The 15045-nt window shown below is 45.0% G+C and overlaps 1 protein-coding gene across 3 annotated transcripts in view; it reads left to right on the top strand.

The window, feature by feature from the left end:
- ADAMTS17 (ADAM metallopeptidase with thrombospondin type 1 motif 17) overlaps nucleotides 1-14094 on the top strand; it is a 256604-nt gene extending 242510 nt beyond the window's left edge. For all 3 annotated transcript variants that reach the window (XM_073304276.1, XM_073304275.1, XM_073304274.1), the window contains 2 exons: nucleotides 8803-8980; nucleotides 12395-14094. In XM_073304276.1, the coding sequence (XP_073160377.1) occupies nucleotides 8803-8980; nucleotides 12395-12546 (330 nt within the window). In that variant the 3' untranslated portion in view covers nucleotides 12547-14094. The remainder of the gene's footprint in view (nucleotides 1-8802; nucleotides 8981-12394) is intronic.
- The last annotated feature ends 951 nt before the right edge of the window (nucleotides 14095-15045 follow it).

The following is a 15045-nucleotide window of genomic DNA, read 5'->3' as shown; positions in this document are numbered from 1 at the left end:
AAAATGCGGAATGACTGGGTAGGCAGCAGTACTGCTGAAAACCATCTGGAGGTTAGAGTGGATCACAAATGGAATATGAGCCAGCAATTAACAGGAGAGTCGTATGTAAGATACGGGAGGTAGTTGTCCCAGTCTACTTGGCACTGATGTGGCCTCCGTGGGAATACTCTGCCCAGTTCTGGGCACCATGCATTAGGAAAGATATGGACAAATTGGAGAGAGTCCAGAAGAGAACTACCATAAACCTAAAAGGTTTAGAAAACCTGACCTATGAGGAAAGGTTAAAACAATTGGTCACGTGTAGTCATGAGAAAAGAAGACTGAGGGGACCAGATAAGTCTTGAAATACGTTAAGGGCCGTTCTAAAGCAGATGGTGATCAGTTGTTTTCCATGTTCACTGAAGGTTGGACAAGAAGCAATGGGCTTAATCTGCAGCAAGGAAGAATTAGGTTAGACAGTAGGAAAAGCTTTCTGACTATATAAGGATAGTTAAGCTCTAGAATAGGCTTCCAAAGGAGCTTCTGAAATCCCCATCAGTGGAGGTCTTTAAAAACAAACACCTGTGAGGGAAAGTCTAGGTATATATTAGGTCCTGCCTCAGTGCAGGGAGCTGAACTAGACCTCTTGAGGTCCCTTCCAGCCATACATTTCTGTGATTCTTTAAAGCCTCCACCAGAGTCCATGGATTTCATAGGGAATTTCGTCACAACTATTTTAGCTTTAAAAACAAAAATATGTTGGGGGATTAAAAAAAAAAAAGGTGTAAGAGGCAGAGCTTGTTAATCATTGACATTCTGTTCTAATTCTTGAGTTCCCCTGACATTCTGGTAAAGAATTCAGGATTATTTTTCCAATAAGAGGTACGTGCAGCAAGTAATTCACCATTTATCACTCATGGTGCCCAGCCTGAGGGTAATTATGCAGATTGAAACCCCATGATAATCAGCATATCTTTGTGCTAGTCAGACAGATGTTACACATACAGATATCTCCTGTAGAAACATCTGTTGGCAGCTCCCTATAATTTTGCATTCTTTCTAACAGCCTTTCAGGATTTATGATGTCCAAAGAGAAATTAAGGAAACAATTTTCCAGAGCACTTTGACGACCAGTTAGCATCAAAGCGTCTGGTCACTGGTCTCACTGTGTTTACAAGGAGGGCAGTGCAAGGGTTGACCAGCGCTTTTTCAGTGTTGTCTGAGCTGAGCCGCTCTCCATCCAGTGGCGACTCGGAGCGGGGGGAATATCTGTGGTACATAGAGGGCGAAGATAAACAGTATCTTGCTAAATTTAAATACACCCAGCAGAATCTTCAGCTTAAATTCTCAGTTGTTTGTAAATAGCAGTTAAGCACCATTAATTAATAGATACATAACTAAAGAGAGTGTTCAGACTAGCCCAAGCTCCCAAGAAATTCTTTAAAAATGAGGGCCATATTCTTAGCTGGTGTAAATCGGCATAGCTCCATTAAAGTCCTACAGATAGGGAAACTTGTGGAGCAATGCCTGTTTATATCAGCTGGGGGCCTGGCCTGAATGCGAACACATCTCTGTAAGGAGAGCTAAGCATGCTGGAATATGGAACCATATAGGCTAGTCGGCCCATGTACATTTCACAGTTCGGCTTCTATTACCCAGCACAAAGTTTGCAGCCATTTCTTGTAGGGTCTTGTTGTGAGGGATTACGGGTCTCAAACCCAGGCCCCTGGGTCCTCAGGCAGTGCCCAGACCACAGCCACCACCTCACAGTGCTCCAGAACCAGCAAGGGAGGGATTTAGCAGAACTCTGGCCCACCACAGGCTCCACTCACAAAGCTCTTGATTGGAACAGACACCCAGCCCCACTGATTGACCTGGATGCAGTACTTAAGCCAGAAGGCAAAGGAACTTGTCTGAGCACCTGAGTGAACTGATGTACTGCTGGTACTGGACCCTGCCTCTGGCTTGACCTTTGGCCCTGCTATCTGACTCTGACTTATGCTTGGTTCCTGATTCCACTTTGACCCTTGGCATGACTCTCTGACTCTGACTCCAGTCCTGACCCTCGATGTGACTCCTGATACTGATTCCAGCTCACTCTTTGACTCAACTCTTGACTCTGATTCTTGGCGCTATCCTGACCCTGTCCTTGGTTCCTGGCTTCCGACCCTGGCTTTGATAACTAGGCCTGCTTGCCCACATCCTGGTCTCTACATCTGTCCTTAAAACTTACAGGTAGATCAAATTAAACCAATCACATTTCTGTGTTGCTGTGTGCCATAACGCACAGCATTTTGCGGCACTGTTACTTCTCCAGAATAATCATGGATTTAAACCTGGCCTCTTTCAGCCTCTGAACTCTGCAGATAATGGGGCTCTTCAGAATGGGGAAGTCTAGTTTATTTATGCATTGAGACCCTCTGGAAGTGCTGGTCCTGTCTTATTCTTTAGGTCATCCAGGCTTCAGTTTGAAAGCACAGCTCTAGGCAATTGGAAAAAATTGTGCCTCTCTTAAAGTTATGAGGTACTGTTGCATCTGCCATGAGCATTTTCTGTTATAATTTATTGTTTCTTCCAACTCAGTTTACTGAGTCAGAGGAGCAGACATTTTTTCTTGATTAAATTAAACAAATCAGTCACTTGACAAAAGTCTTCAAATGAAAGATTGCTGCTAACAAGACCAGATAGGTTTTCTGTTTTTTTTTTTTCCCCTATGAAATATTGAGAAATCGCTTACAAGATGCTTTGGGCAATTAGATCTTATCCGTAGAAAGACAGACATTTCATTCTTCAGTGCATAGTTAATTATACAGCCGTGGAAGTTGCCCTGAAGTTTATGAACGTGCTTGCTGCTGAGTTGCTGTGAAGCTGAAAAGTTTAAATTAGCAATGTTCATTATAAGCCTGACACTAGGGACTGAAGCAACAACTCTCATCACCTCACCCTCAACCCCCCACATTGTGGCCTGTTGAAATCCAGGGAGCACAGAGCCTACAAGGCCTTTGTCAATCAGCACAAATTCCCTTCCAGGAACTTGCCTCATTTTCCTTCTGACTTTTACACATGCAGGAAATAAGAACAGCCAGGGGAAAAAAATACTTCCACCCTTTCTTAAAATCCTTAAGTGTTTGAACTCTGGAGTCAAGATATAAGATATTAGAGACACCACCATGTTATACCTTGGCTCCAGTAATATTAGCAGAATTGGGAAGAAGCAGACAGTCAAATACCTCCTCTCAGTCACTCATCAGACTGCTTGAGCTGGAAAAACATGGCTGAAGAAAAATATCAGGTAACCTACTGATCAACCTCCTCAGGTTACTAGAGACCCCCCTACCAGATTACTCTGTTGCTAGGTAACCTCTCCCCTAATAAACCAGTTTTTCTGCTTGGGAGGCTGTCTATTGAGAGCCGTTCCATGTCAGTGAGAGAACACTTGTCAATGACCCTCCTTTGTTGTTCTTTTGCTGCCAGGCATTGGAATTTCAACCCAACATGAAGGCAAACAGACAACAGAGAAGGCAAAGGGGCTTGTCATTCAAAATGGATTTTGCAGCTTGGTAAAGTTTACATACAGAGCATTAATAATCTCATGTAAAATTCATAAATTGTACAGGCATATTTGGTAAAATGTGACCCCTTGGCTCCAGTAACTTTCAGCAGAACTGGAAAGAAGCAGATACCTTTAAACACCAGAGGCCAAGGGCATGGGTGGTAACTAATGAATGTGACTTGCTTTCAAGCTGGTCACCATCACTGATGTCATCTTGAATTATCTCATTCGGGAACAGGCCGGTCCCTTAAAAACATTGCCAACTAGCTCAGTGGGTTGGCAAAATTGGATGAGCTGGAAAGCCATGACCTTCTGTTTGAAGAAGTACCTTTTTGAGGCAAAGCCTCTACCAGTGACATCAGAAGCATTTGTCATCCACAAGGGGGCTGTATATACGTCTGGATGAATGCGTAAGGTATTCTGTCCCGGTTTTTTCTCGATATTGGAACAAGGGCATTCTAAAGGAGAAGCACGGTCTAGTAGTAGTTAAAGGACAGACTCTGGAGATCTGGGTTCTGTACCTGGCTCTGCCACTGATGCAGCAAGTTTTGCAAATCATTTCACCTCCTTTAAGCCTCAGTTTCCACATCCATGTAGACACCTGGGCATCTTGTGAGGCTTAATCAGTGTTTGTAAAGCCCTGCGGTCCTCAAGAAGATGTCCTACAGGTACAAATTGTTTTGCTAATAACATGGCTTTCATGGGGCAGGGCAGAGAGTCTTTCCACTGCTGCTCTCCTCTGGCACAGTGGGAAAGCAGCATGCACAATGGAGCTGCACCAGGTGAAGCTGCATTAGAAGAAGAGCTGACTCAGTACACCCCCACCAGCTCAGGCCATACCCTTCTCTGGAGTGAGTTTTGCTGCATTGGTTGCCTGTGAATCTCCCATTGGAGAGGAGGTTGCAGCCGCCTTCCTCCACTGGAACTTGCCATGCCCCGTGTAGACTTTACCTCCCTGGGGGCCCTGTACCAGGGTCTGTGCTGGCAGAACCTGCAGCGAGTCTGGCCCACAGAATTGCTCCAGTCATGTGTATACTTACCTGCTCCCCCAGCATGGGAGAGGGGCAGAGGTGCTGTGGCAATGGGTATACTTACCCAGAAGCAGAGGAGGAGCCAGGAGTATTTATGGGAGGCTTCACTTTGTGTTTTATTTCCCTGCTATTTTTATCAATGTCATCTCTTCTGAATACGGTACAGCGTGAGTAAGAAATCCCCCCCACTTTTATGTAATTTGTATCTATTCCTATTTCCTACTGAAATTCCTTTGTAAAGACACTATCCAAGTATAGAGTTGAAAATTTCTTCTTACAATAAGCCAGATGTCCAACCCTACTTTAGCTGCCAAGCCTGAAAAGTTCAAGAAAGATGTTAAAATCTGTCTTCCTGGCTGTGGAAGACTAATTGCATAGCATAGGTGATGATCCCAGTCTCCCAAGAGAAGGAATCAAACTGCTTAGGGCAAAAACTCTGCTGTTATTTGTCTAAGGAGTAGAGTTGGCAATGTCTGTGGAAAAAGTTTCATGGCCTGCCCTCCTTGCTGGCTAACAGCTTCAGACAGAAACACACACGCTCATGAACATTTGTAACTCAGTGACTGAAAATATTAACACACTTTATATGAAAAATCCATTTTTGGTAGGAATATTAAAAAATATAGCAAGCCAAAAAAAAAAAGGACTCTCATGGAGAGAGACGCAGGACTGAGAGCCATGGAGCTTCCATGTTCTTCTCCTGACACAGAACTCTGTGGCTTTGGCTAAGTCATTTTAATCTTTTATGTATCTCCGCCTCAACATCTGTCCAAGGGAGATACACTATTCACTTACCTCGCAGGTGTGTTGTGAGAATTAATTTTAATGTTTGTAAAGCTACCCATGTCCTATGGATTATTGTTGTATTTCATTAGGTGAGTGGAAAGGATCATCCAGTTGAATCGGCACTGGATTTTAATTTTCCAAGCTCTACGAATGCAAATAAGCCAGTAACGTTATACTTCCAGCCTCCACATCAGGAGAATGTGATGAAAATGTTGGGAGAGATCAAAGTGGCAACCAAATCTAATGAAACCTTTGCCATTTGAGACATCAACTCCGTGCATATAAACTGGTCAAATGTTACAGTGGGCCACAGTCTGATACCTTAAATGGTTCCTTGTTGAAACAACTCAGATGTGGATAAATTGGAAAGAGTCCACCGGAGGGCAACCAAAATGATTAGGGGGCTGGTGCACATGAGTTATGAGGAGAGGCTGAGGGAGCTGGGATTGTTTAGTCTGCAGAAGAGAAGAATGAGGGGGAATTTGATAGCTGCTTTCAGCTACCTGAAAGGGGGTTCCAAAGAGGATGGATCTAGACTGTTCTCAATGGTAGCAGATGACAGAACGAGGAGTAATGGTCTCAAGTTGCAGTGGGGGAGGTTTAGATTGGATATTAGGAAAAACTTTTTCACTAGGAGAGTGGTGAGGCACTGGGTTCCCGAGGGAGGTGGTGGAATCTCCTTCCTTAGAGGTTTTTAAGGTCAGGCTTGACCAAGCCCTGGCTGGGATGATTTAGGTGGGGATGGGTCCTGCTTTGAGCAGGGGGTTGGACTAGATACCTCCTGGGGTCCCTTCCACCCCTGAGATTCTATGAACTAGTTGCAGAGCCCCCAAGGCGGGGAGGGGCTAGTCTTTACTTAGTCCTAAGTAACATGCAGGAGGTGGTACAAAAAGTAACTATGGGGGAGCCATCGGGAGATAGTGGCCATCTTACATTTGTCTCACTGTTTCCTCGTACTCCCCCGTCCATCTGTCTTTATCCATCTTACATGTGGCATGGATGCTACTTTCAGGAAGCAAGAATAGAGTCTCAGAAGCCATGCATTCCTTGGAACACAAAGGGACTAGGAAGGCAAGGAATAAATAGTAAAGGCCAAGAGGTTATTCAAGCCGAACAGAGATCCTTCAGAAAATCCAGCCATAGTGAAGTCAGTAAATAGGAGTGTGAAATATGGCAGGCAGTACATTAGGAGGAAGTGAGAAGGCTAATATGGAATTTGAAGAGCAAATATAACTTGCAGCATAAAAACAAGTAACAAGGAATTCAGTGATTATATCAGAAGCAGGAAACCTCTATGAGAAGCGGTGCTTCCGCTGGGCCACCAAAGGGAGCAATTAAAGACTATAAGGACATCGACACAAATCTAAAAGATTCTTCATATCAGCCTTCACCACAGAGGATGCTGGGGAAAGCCCCACCCCAGACCTACTCTTTCCTGGAAATAAAGTTAAGGATTTTACATCACTGTGATACCTGAGTGCAGAGCAATTCAGAAGAACTGTTTCACCATCCCTATTTTCCATGGCTCTGATAATTTGAAGCCAGGTGGCATCTAGCCCTTCATTGGTCAGCAAGGAAGGGAAAGAGTGCAAGGAGCCTTCCCTCAAAAACCTCTTCGCATTCCTATGCGGGGACCAAGCCACACTCTTTTCGCTGTGTATTCTCTGAGCAGAAACACCTGAGATTTCTAGCAACACAGGGAGGGCAAGACCCATGGCTCGGCTCTTCTGCAGCAGGCAGTAGGCACTGCCCCTGTTCTAGGTTGTGGCTTAAAGCAATGGTTTGGTTTTTGATGGTACTTCCGTCTTATCTGTCAGCCAATCTCTGTATCCATCTTCATCCCACCTGAAGTGTATCTTTCTGATCTTCTTAAATGTTGGGTTTAATCAGTAAGGATCATCACCCTGAGACTGGCGGTTCTTGGCCAGGGATAGCTGTGCTACCCCAATAAGGCTCAGGAAAGCCAGAGAGGAATCAACACGCTCTTTGCCATATCAGCCCAACATCATCTCGGATACCTCCCTCCTCCTTTTGGTTTGTGTGTGGCATTAGCAGACATAGGCACCCTGCCAAAGTCTTGCAACTCATTGTTTCTTTATTTTAAATGCAAGGTTCTTTTATTAACTCCAGCTGGGGTGTTGCACTCTGCTCGCTGCGTTCCCTTTATTAAAGTTGAGCCACTTACAAGTAGGACATTGTAAATCACGAGCGTGGGGCAGAAGGAAAGGGGCGGGGACTCCAATTGTATGACAACAAAGAAAGCGCATAAACGGATCTGGCCTTCTGGCAAATAAAAGCCAAGCTAACGGAGAGCAATTTCCAATTGCTCCCTGGAAGGCAGGCGAGAGCCAGAGGGACTTGCAGGAATAAAGGAGGCTGAATACTTGGATACCTGATGTTTCCTCCTGTATACTGAAACGCCAGCTTCTCTGTTTCCCCTATAGTCTTTGTATGTGGGAGTAAAGGGACAGACCTTTGAGTACTAGAGTTGCCCACCTCTCTTGTTTTATACTGCCATACCACCTGCGAGACTGCTGATCTGCTGTGCAGGAACTTTGCGAGACTCTGTGTTGTGGAGAGGTCACCCTTAGGAACTCAGCCAGTGGGATTCCATTGGAGCCACTGGGTCTCTGGGGATTCCTCATGGAAAGCAAAGTGGGATTCCATGCAATGGAGAAGCTAATGCAGCCTCTGGCAATATAAGTTTTCCATGTATGCCCTTGAGTGGCTGGTGGGGTGAACTGTGTCCCTTTTCTGCCCCTCCCTGCCTGCCCTTTCACCCAGATTCCAAAAGGTTAGGCTATGTCTACACTGCAGTTAGGAGCTAGCCCCCCCCACACACACACACACACCCCCCAGCTAGGTTTCTGCACCTGAGCTGCAACTTCAAAGCGCTGTCCACACCATTGTGTTAGAGCACCGAGTGCCACTACCCCAAGCCTGTTGACTCAGGATGGGAGGCTTTGTAGGTGGACCCAGAGAGACACAAGGAGGAAGTGAGGGGGGGAAGGAAGGGTGCCACAAAGGCAGCTGCCCTCCACCTTACCACATAGCCAGGTGCTCCTCTCTGCACACAGGTCTAGTGGGTACGGGCCTGCCTGGAGACTCAGCAGGGGCAAATACGATAGCTGAAGGACATTATACCAGCTGTTGTTGAGTCGCTCATGCCGAGTTTTGCTGCAGGTTCACTGTGCCCTTCACTCCAGTCCCCGATTTTGTGGTCGGTGTGTCTTTCCAAGCCATGGGGCTGGCCTGTGACTCACTAAGGCAGTGGTTCTCAACCTGTGGCCTAATCCACCCACAGCTACAGCCCATGTGACATCCTTAGGGTCCTACAGGTTATATATGTATTGTGTGGATGTGGCCAACACGACACACAGACGGCTGCATATGCGGCCCACAACGGTAAATAGGTTGAGAACCGCTGCACTAAGATGTCCCTCTCTTCTCCAGTGCTCCTCAACCTGCGGGAAGGGCCTCCAGTCACGTGTGGTGCAGTGTATGCACAAAGTCACCGGCCGCCATGGCAACGAGTGCCCTGTCCTATCCAAGCCAGCAGCCTACAGACAGTGTCACCAAGAGGCCTGCAATGAGAAGATAAATGTCAACACAATTACCTCGCCCAGACTCGGTGAGTGGGTGGATGCAGAGCTACAATTCTTGGGGAGGTTAAATAATCAACCTGAAGCCATCAAACGCCAGAAAATATATCCTGCCCAGGTATCTGGGAAACATAGTCCTTGTGCTGAATGTTACAGAAACGAGGTTCCAGATGGCTCATCAGAGACAGAAGCGTGGAGACCATCAGAATCTCTGGGTAATTAATGTTCCAGAGTAGACAGATGCTTTAATCTTCGTAGCTCCACCCTGCCTGAGACCTCCGCCAAGCCAGAACTCCTAGAGCCATGTTCCCTGAGTGACCAGTTGGAGCAGGCAGGCATATCTCCGGGTCAGAGAGAAGGGGGTTGGGAGTTTTGGGTGAGGGCATTCACCTACACTCAGTCGTCATTCCAAGCTTCAAACATCTTGTCACATGATCGGTAAAATGGGGTAAGCAGAGAATGTTAGTGACTTGGGTTGCATTTTGCTTGGTTAATAAAATTGGGGGAATGAATTGAAATGGAAAAGCCTGCAAATGTATCCAGCCCAAACACAGAATCTTCTCACCTGCCTTTCACTATAAGTGATGATGAATACAATAATATTTTATTCACCTGTCCAAAAAAAAAATTATTTGACTTTGGGAGGTAGAATTTTCCAAGGTTGTAGCTTTTTGGAAAGGTGGTTCTTTTTGGAGGGAAGATGGACCTTCCACAGATTAGTTGCTGACTTAAGAATGGGACTTGCTGAAATCACTTATTTCTGGGCAGGGAGGAAGGAGTGAGAGAGTCTCCATTTTAACTCTTTCTTTCTCTCACTCCCTTAATGATCTACTCTGTTTGCCCAGCTGAGCTGAGGCTGCTGGTGATAAATTGTCTATTTGCCGAGATACCACAACTCTGTATTTAAAGAGTGGTTCTACTCAGAAGTGACTCTGTCAATAGTCCATCATGGGGTTCCATGGCTCTTTTGTCTCCGTTATTTTCTGTGTCACATGTGCTAAGTTTACAAGTAAAAGATGCATTTTCTAACAGCAAGCCCCACAAGTTCAACCTGGGATCTGACAGCTGAGCTGGGTTTTTTTTCCTTCTTACATATCACTAGTAAAAAAGGTCAGCAGGCCACATTAGACCATAAACTACACTTGTGCAGCACTGTTGCCTTCCATTATGCCCTCAGTGCACTCCCTTTTCCTCCAGTGTAACTGGCTAGTATTTAAACAATTCTGTTGATGGCACACCAGAATGGACTCCAGCTCGCACACTCTCAGCTGTACAGCGCACACAGAAGTAAGAAGCAGTCCTGTTTATTTTTGGCTCTGAAGTCAGTAGATCTGACTCTGCATATACACACAGAGCGCAGATCTGATTAACAGAAAGGGAGGCATTTTTACAAAGTCACTTTTCCGAGTAGAACCACACTTAAGACTAGACGTGAGGCTTCTGAGCTGGAATTTGTTTCCCTGAAAATCCATAGTACTTTCAATAACTGCTTTTTAAAATACGAGTGTCACTGGTCCAGCTGAAGAGCTTCAAAATGCTTCTAAATCCTTTTGTTTAGAAACATAAAAAACATATGAGACTATTTCCCAGAAATGTTAGCATGTACAGTTTATCATAGAAGGTTTTCATTTGAAGAATAAGTCTTTGATCCACCGATGAGATGAGAAATCTTTTCTAATTCACATTTTAGCACAAAGCTGTGTTTAGTAGAGTGGTGCAGTTGAAGTCCCTGCAAGTAATCTGCAAGTAATTTGGGATGCTTATGTTTCTAAACCTGCCTTGGGGGAATTATCGGTGCCAGCAACAATGATACTTGATATCAACAAAAATATACACCAATTATCAGCATTGAGTGGTTTGCTCTTCTTCTGGATAAACAAGTTATCATTTGGTTATCTTTAAACAGATGTTTCTATTTTCCACAATATAAGCCTCATTAATAAGAATCGTACAGAAAAATACTCCCGTACGCTACAGAAGCCATCCAGAATTAGATTGTAAGCACCTCAGGGCAGGGCCTGTCTTTTTGTTCTGGGTTTGTACATCACCTATCACAGTGTGGTCCTGGTCCAGGACTGATACTCCTAGGAGCTACAGTAATACAAATAATAAATAATGATCATTATAAAATGCTGCTCTGTCACTGCTTTAGGCTGCAGTGTTTTTGACCATAGGTAACATTTTCAGAAGTGTCTACTGGTCTCTCTACACTGCAGTTAAACACCCGCAGCTGGCCCATGCCAACTGACTCAGGCTCGTGGGGCTTGGGCTGTGGGGCTATTTAATTGTGGTGTATATTAGATGTTCAGGCTTGGGCAGGAGCCTGGGCTCTGGGACCCTCCCCGCTCATGGGTACCAAAGCCTGGGTTCCAGCCCAAGTCTGAACGTCTACATCACAGTTAAACAGACTGGTAGCCAGAGCCTCATGAGCCTAAGTCAGCTGAGATGGGCCAGCCAGGGATGTTTAATTGCTATGTAGACAGACCCTAAGTGACTTAGGAACTTGGGTCCCATTTTCAATGTGACTTAGGCATTCAGGAGCCTAAGCCCCATTGGTTTTTAATGAGATTACAGCTCCTAAGTGCCTACACCATGTTTGAAACCTCCCAAACCACTTAAACCCAGCTCTTCAATGGCATTTAGGTACCTAACTCCCACTGATGTCAGTGGAAATTAGGGGCCTCAGTACCTTTGAGGATCTGGGCCTTGGGCACTTACTCCATGAGTGTAGAATATTGCAATATTTATCCTAACAAGGAAAGCTGCACCCCACCCTCAGCTGTAATTGTGGGTCATGACAGCAAGTGGCTCCAGTGTCCCGTTTTTCACTTTCTATGAATCTGGCTTTTAACACACTGATTTTTGAATTGGTCTTTCCCCCCTCTGCCCAGGATGTTCTAACCACACTCAGCAGGCTGCTTCATGATTTTCCATTACAGGGCTTCTTTTCCCTTTTGCTGCAATATCTAGTACTGGGCACTGTCAAAAGGGCCTCATTCAGAAAAGTACTGAGCACATACCTCACTTTATGCATGCATGTAGCCCCACTGATGTCCTGGGGACTACTCACCTGCTTAAAGTTAAGCATGTGCTGTGTGCGCTTTGTTGAATCAGGGCCAGAAATAGGACGCTAACAGATTATCTGATCCAGCGTAAGAATTCCTAAAGGCCCACAAGGATATGCCCAGCTATTGCTTGTCCAGCCTTGCAACAGTTTTCTGCATGATCGCTCTTTCCATTGCGTTTGTCAGACAAGCCACTACCACCCTGTCGCCCTGAGCTTTTCAGCAGCAGCCCTACTTAGAGCATAAAGTATGCCATCCAAATCGCAGTGTTGACTAAGATTAGCCATTTCTCCCCTCATTTACTGCTCGGGTTATGTTGGTCACACATGGGATGCTCTCCTTAACATGCTGGCTTCTTCTTTCCATTTCTGTCCGAAGCTGCTCTCACATACAAGTGTACAGGGGACCAGTGGACAGTGTACTGCAGGGTGATCCGTGAGAAGAACCTGTGCCAGGACATGAGATGGTATCAACGTTGCTGCCAGACATGCAGAGACTTTTACGCAAACAAGATGCAGCAGAAGAGTTAATGAACTGGTGCTGCTGCTTAGGGTATTACAGCTATTTCTATGTAAATCACGAACTAGTAGGTCTGAGTACTGGAACTTAATGAGTTGCTACAATGTGGTGGATTCCAAAGCATACCTAATAAGACTTGAAACTAATTCTGCAGACTGGATGTACCAAAGTAATCCACTCATCCACCTTAAAAAAGAGTCATCTCAAGGAGCCAATCACGTAGAATTTTATTGTGTTTTGACATCATTACATTTTTCATTACTGCTTTTTACTTTAATATATTATTACCAGCCACTGGATGGCTTGCTACCATTTAAAAAAAAAAAGACAAGAGTTGCAACGTGATTAAATTGACTAAAGTCATGTGTACCTCAGTGGGGGAAAGCCTCTGGCAAATAACTCAGCAAACGTGCAGACATTACTTAATGCTTCAACCTTGGCTTCCATCTGATGCTCTTAATTCCCAACAGTTAGCATGCTGTGGGGTGGGCTTGGAGGGACACACGCAAATGAAATGCTTAATTTAAAAGGGGGATTTGCTATAAAAGCTTGTGAAAACTGATAGCAGAGGATGGATGTCTCTGAAATTTCTGCTCAGGACAGTTTTATCCAACGTTCCATTTAATGTAATTTAAAAAAAAAAAACACCTAATTGGGAATTCCTTCTCCTGTCTGGGTCTGAAAACATATCCCCTCTCTCTTTTTTTAAAAAAAAACATATGTTTTCTCTTATGATGCCTTATTCTCTTCAATGAGTTTAAAGAAATGGAAGCTCATTAACCCAGGAGCAGACAGTTAATTTTAAGCCAGAACCACTTGCGTGAGATGGAAGTAGCTGGAAATCATTTAAATGTATAGGGTTTGTTGGGGAGGGATTGTTTAACGTGCTCTTTCCAATTTTTGGAATTCAATCTGATAATAAGACAGAATGCTATTTCTTAAGGGTATTGTGAAACCAGTTAGGGTTGGCACATACCCGAAACAGAGATCAGAACAGCATTTGCAGGAAGGGTAACTTTAGAGACCAAACCGATCTTCCCCTCTCTAGGATGTATACATCATAAATCCTTTTGAGACAGAAAGGGAGCAGTTAGTAGACTTTCAGGGTGAAATTCTGGGCTAATTGAAACCAAAATGGCAAACCTGCTATTGCCTTCAGTAGGGCCAGGGTTTCACACTCAGGCTATGTCTACACTGGCAACTGAACGACAAAACTTTTGTCTTTCAGAGGTGTTTTAATAAAAAACAAAACAAAACCCTGAAAGACGCAAGTTTTGTCAAGGACAAGCACCAGTATGAAGAGTGTGCCAGGCTCTCCTGCTGACAGCGCAAATGCCATTCGTTGGGGGTGGAAGTCTTTTGTCGGCAGGAGAGCTGACAAACAGCAGCTGCACGGCACGACTTTTAGCGACAGAGCTGTAGCGAGACAGCCATGTCGCTAAAAGCTGTGTAGTGTAGCCATAGCATCAGTCTTGTCTCCTTTTGCTTTGTTACCTGGTGTGCCTTTTATCGGGACAGTCGGAGAGTGCTGTAAGAAGAAAAGGAGTACTTGTGGTACCTTAGAGACTAACCAATGTATTTGAGCATAAGCTTTCGTGAGCTACAGCTCACTTCATCGGATGCATACTGTGGAAAGTGTAGAAGATCTTTTTATGTACACACAAAGCATGAAAAAATACCTCTTCCCACCCCACTCTCCTGCTGGTAATAGCTTATCCCGGGGAGCTGGGGAGGCGTTGTTCTAGGTCAGCCATAGGGGTGTTGGCATGCTGTGGGGCCATGCGGGTGCCCATGGCGGTGCCGCTGATCTGAGGGTGTGCATTGTCCCCAGGTGTGGAGTGGTTGTGGGTGGGGACGGAGTCGCGGGGTTCAGCCACAAGGTTGGCCGTGACATTGTCGGGGATGGTGTTCTTGACGGCTTGTCGGATTTGTGCTGGAAATGGCCCAACTTGATTATCATACACATTGTAAGGAGAGTGATCACTTTAGATAAGCTATTACCAGCAGGAGAGTGGGGTGGGAGGAGGTATTTTTTCATGCTTTGTGTGTATATAAAAAGAGCTTCTACACTTTCCACAGTATGCATCCGATGAAGTGAGCTGTAGCTCACGAAAGCTCATGCTCAAATAAATTGGTTAGTCTCTAAGGTGCCACAAGTACTCCTTTTCTTTTTGCGAATACAGACTAACACGGCTGTTACTCTGGAGAGTGCTGTGTAAATGATATTATCTCACACATGTCTAAACTTCAGACCAAATTCTTCTCTGAGATTTAAATGGGAGCTCCACACAGGGCCGAATTTGGTTTAGTGAGTGTTAGTCGATCAGTGTCTCTCTGCCGTATCTAACTCAGGCTATGTCTACACTACAGCTGGTATCCACATGCTGAGATCGATCCACCGGTGATCGATTTAGCGGGTCTAGTGAAGACCCACCAAATCGACAGCAGATCACTCTCCAGTCGACTTTACTCTACCCCTGACGAGAACAGTAAGGTAAGTCAACGGGAAA

The sequence above is a fragment of the Lepidochelys kempii genome, chromosome 10, assembly GCF_965140265.1.
Source record: "Lepidochelys kempii isolate rLepKem1 chromosome 10, rLepKem1.hap2, whole genome shotgun sequence".
In the NCBI taxonomy this organism is placed as follows: domain Eukaryota; kingdom Metazoa; phylum Chordata; order Testudines; family Cheloniidae; genus Lepidochelys; species Lepidochelys kempii.
Note: the sequence above shows the minus strand (reverse complement) of the source record. Positions and strands in the feature narration are given on the sequence as shown.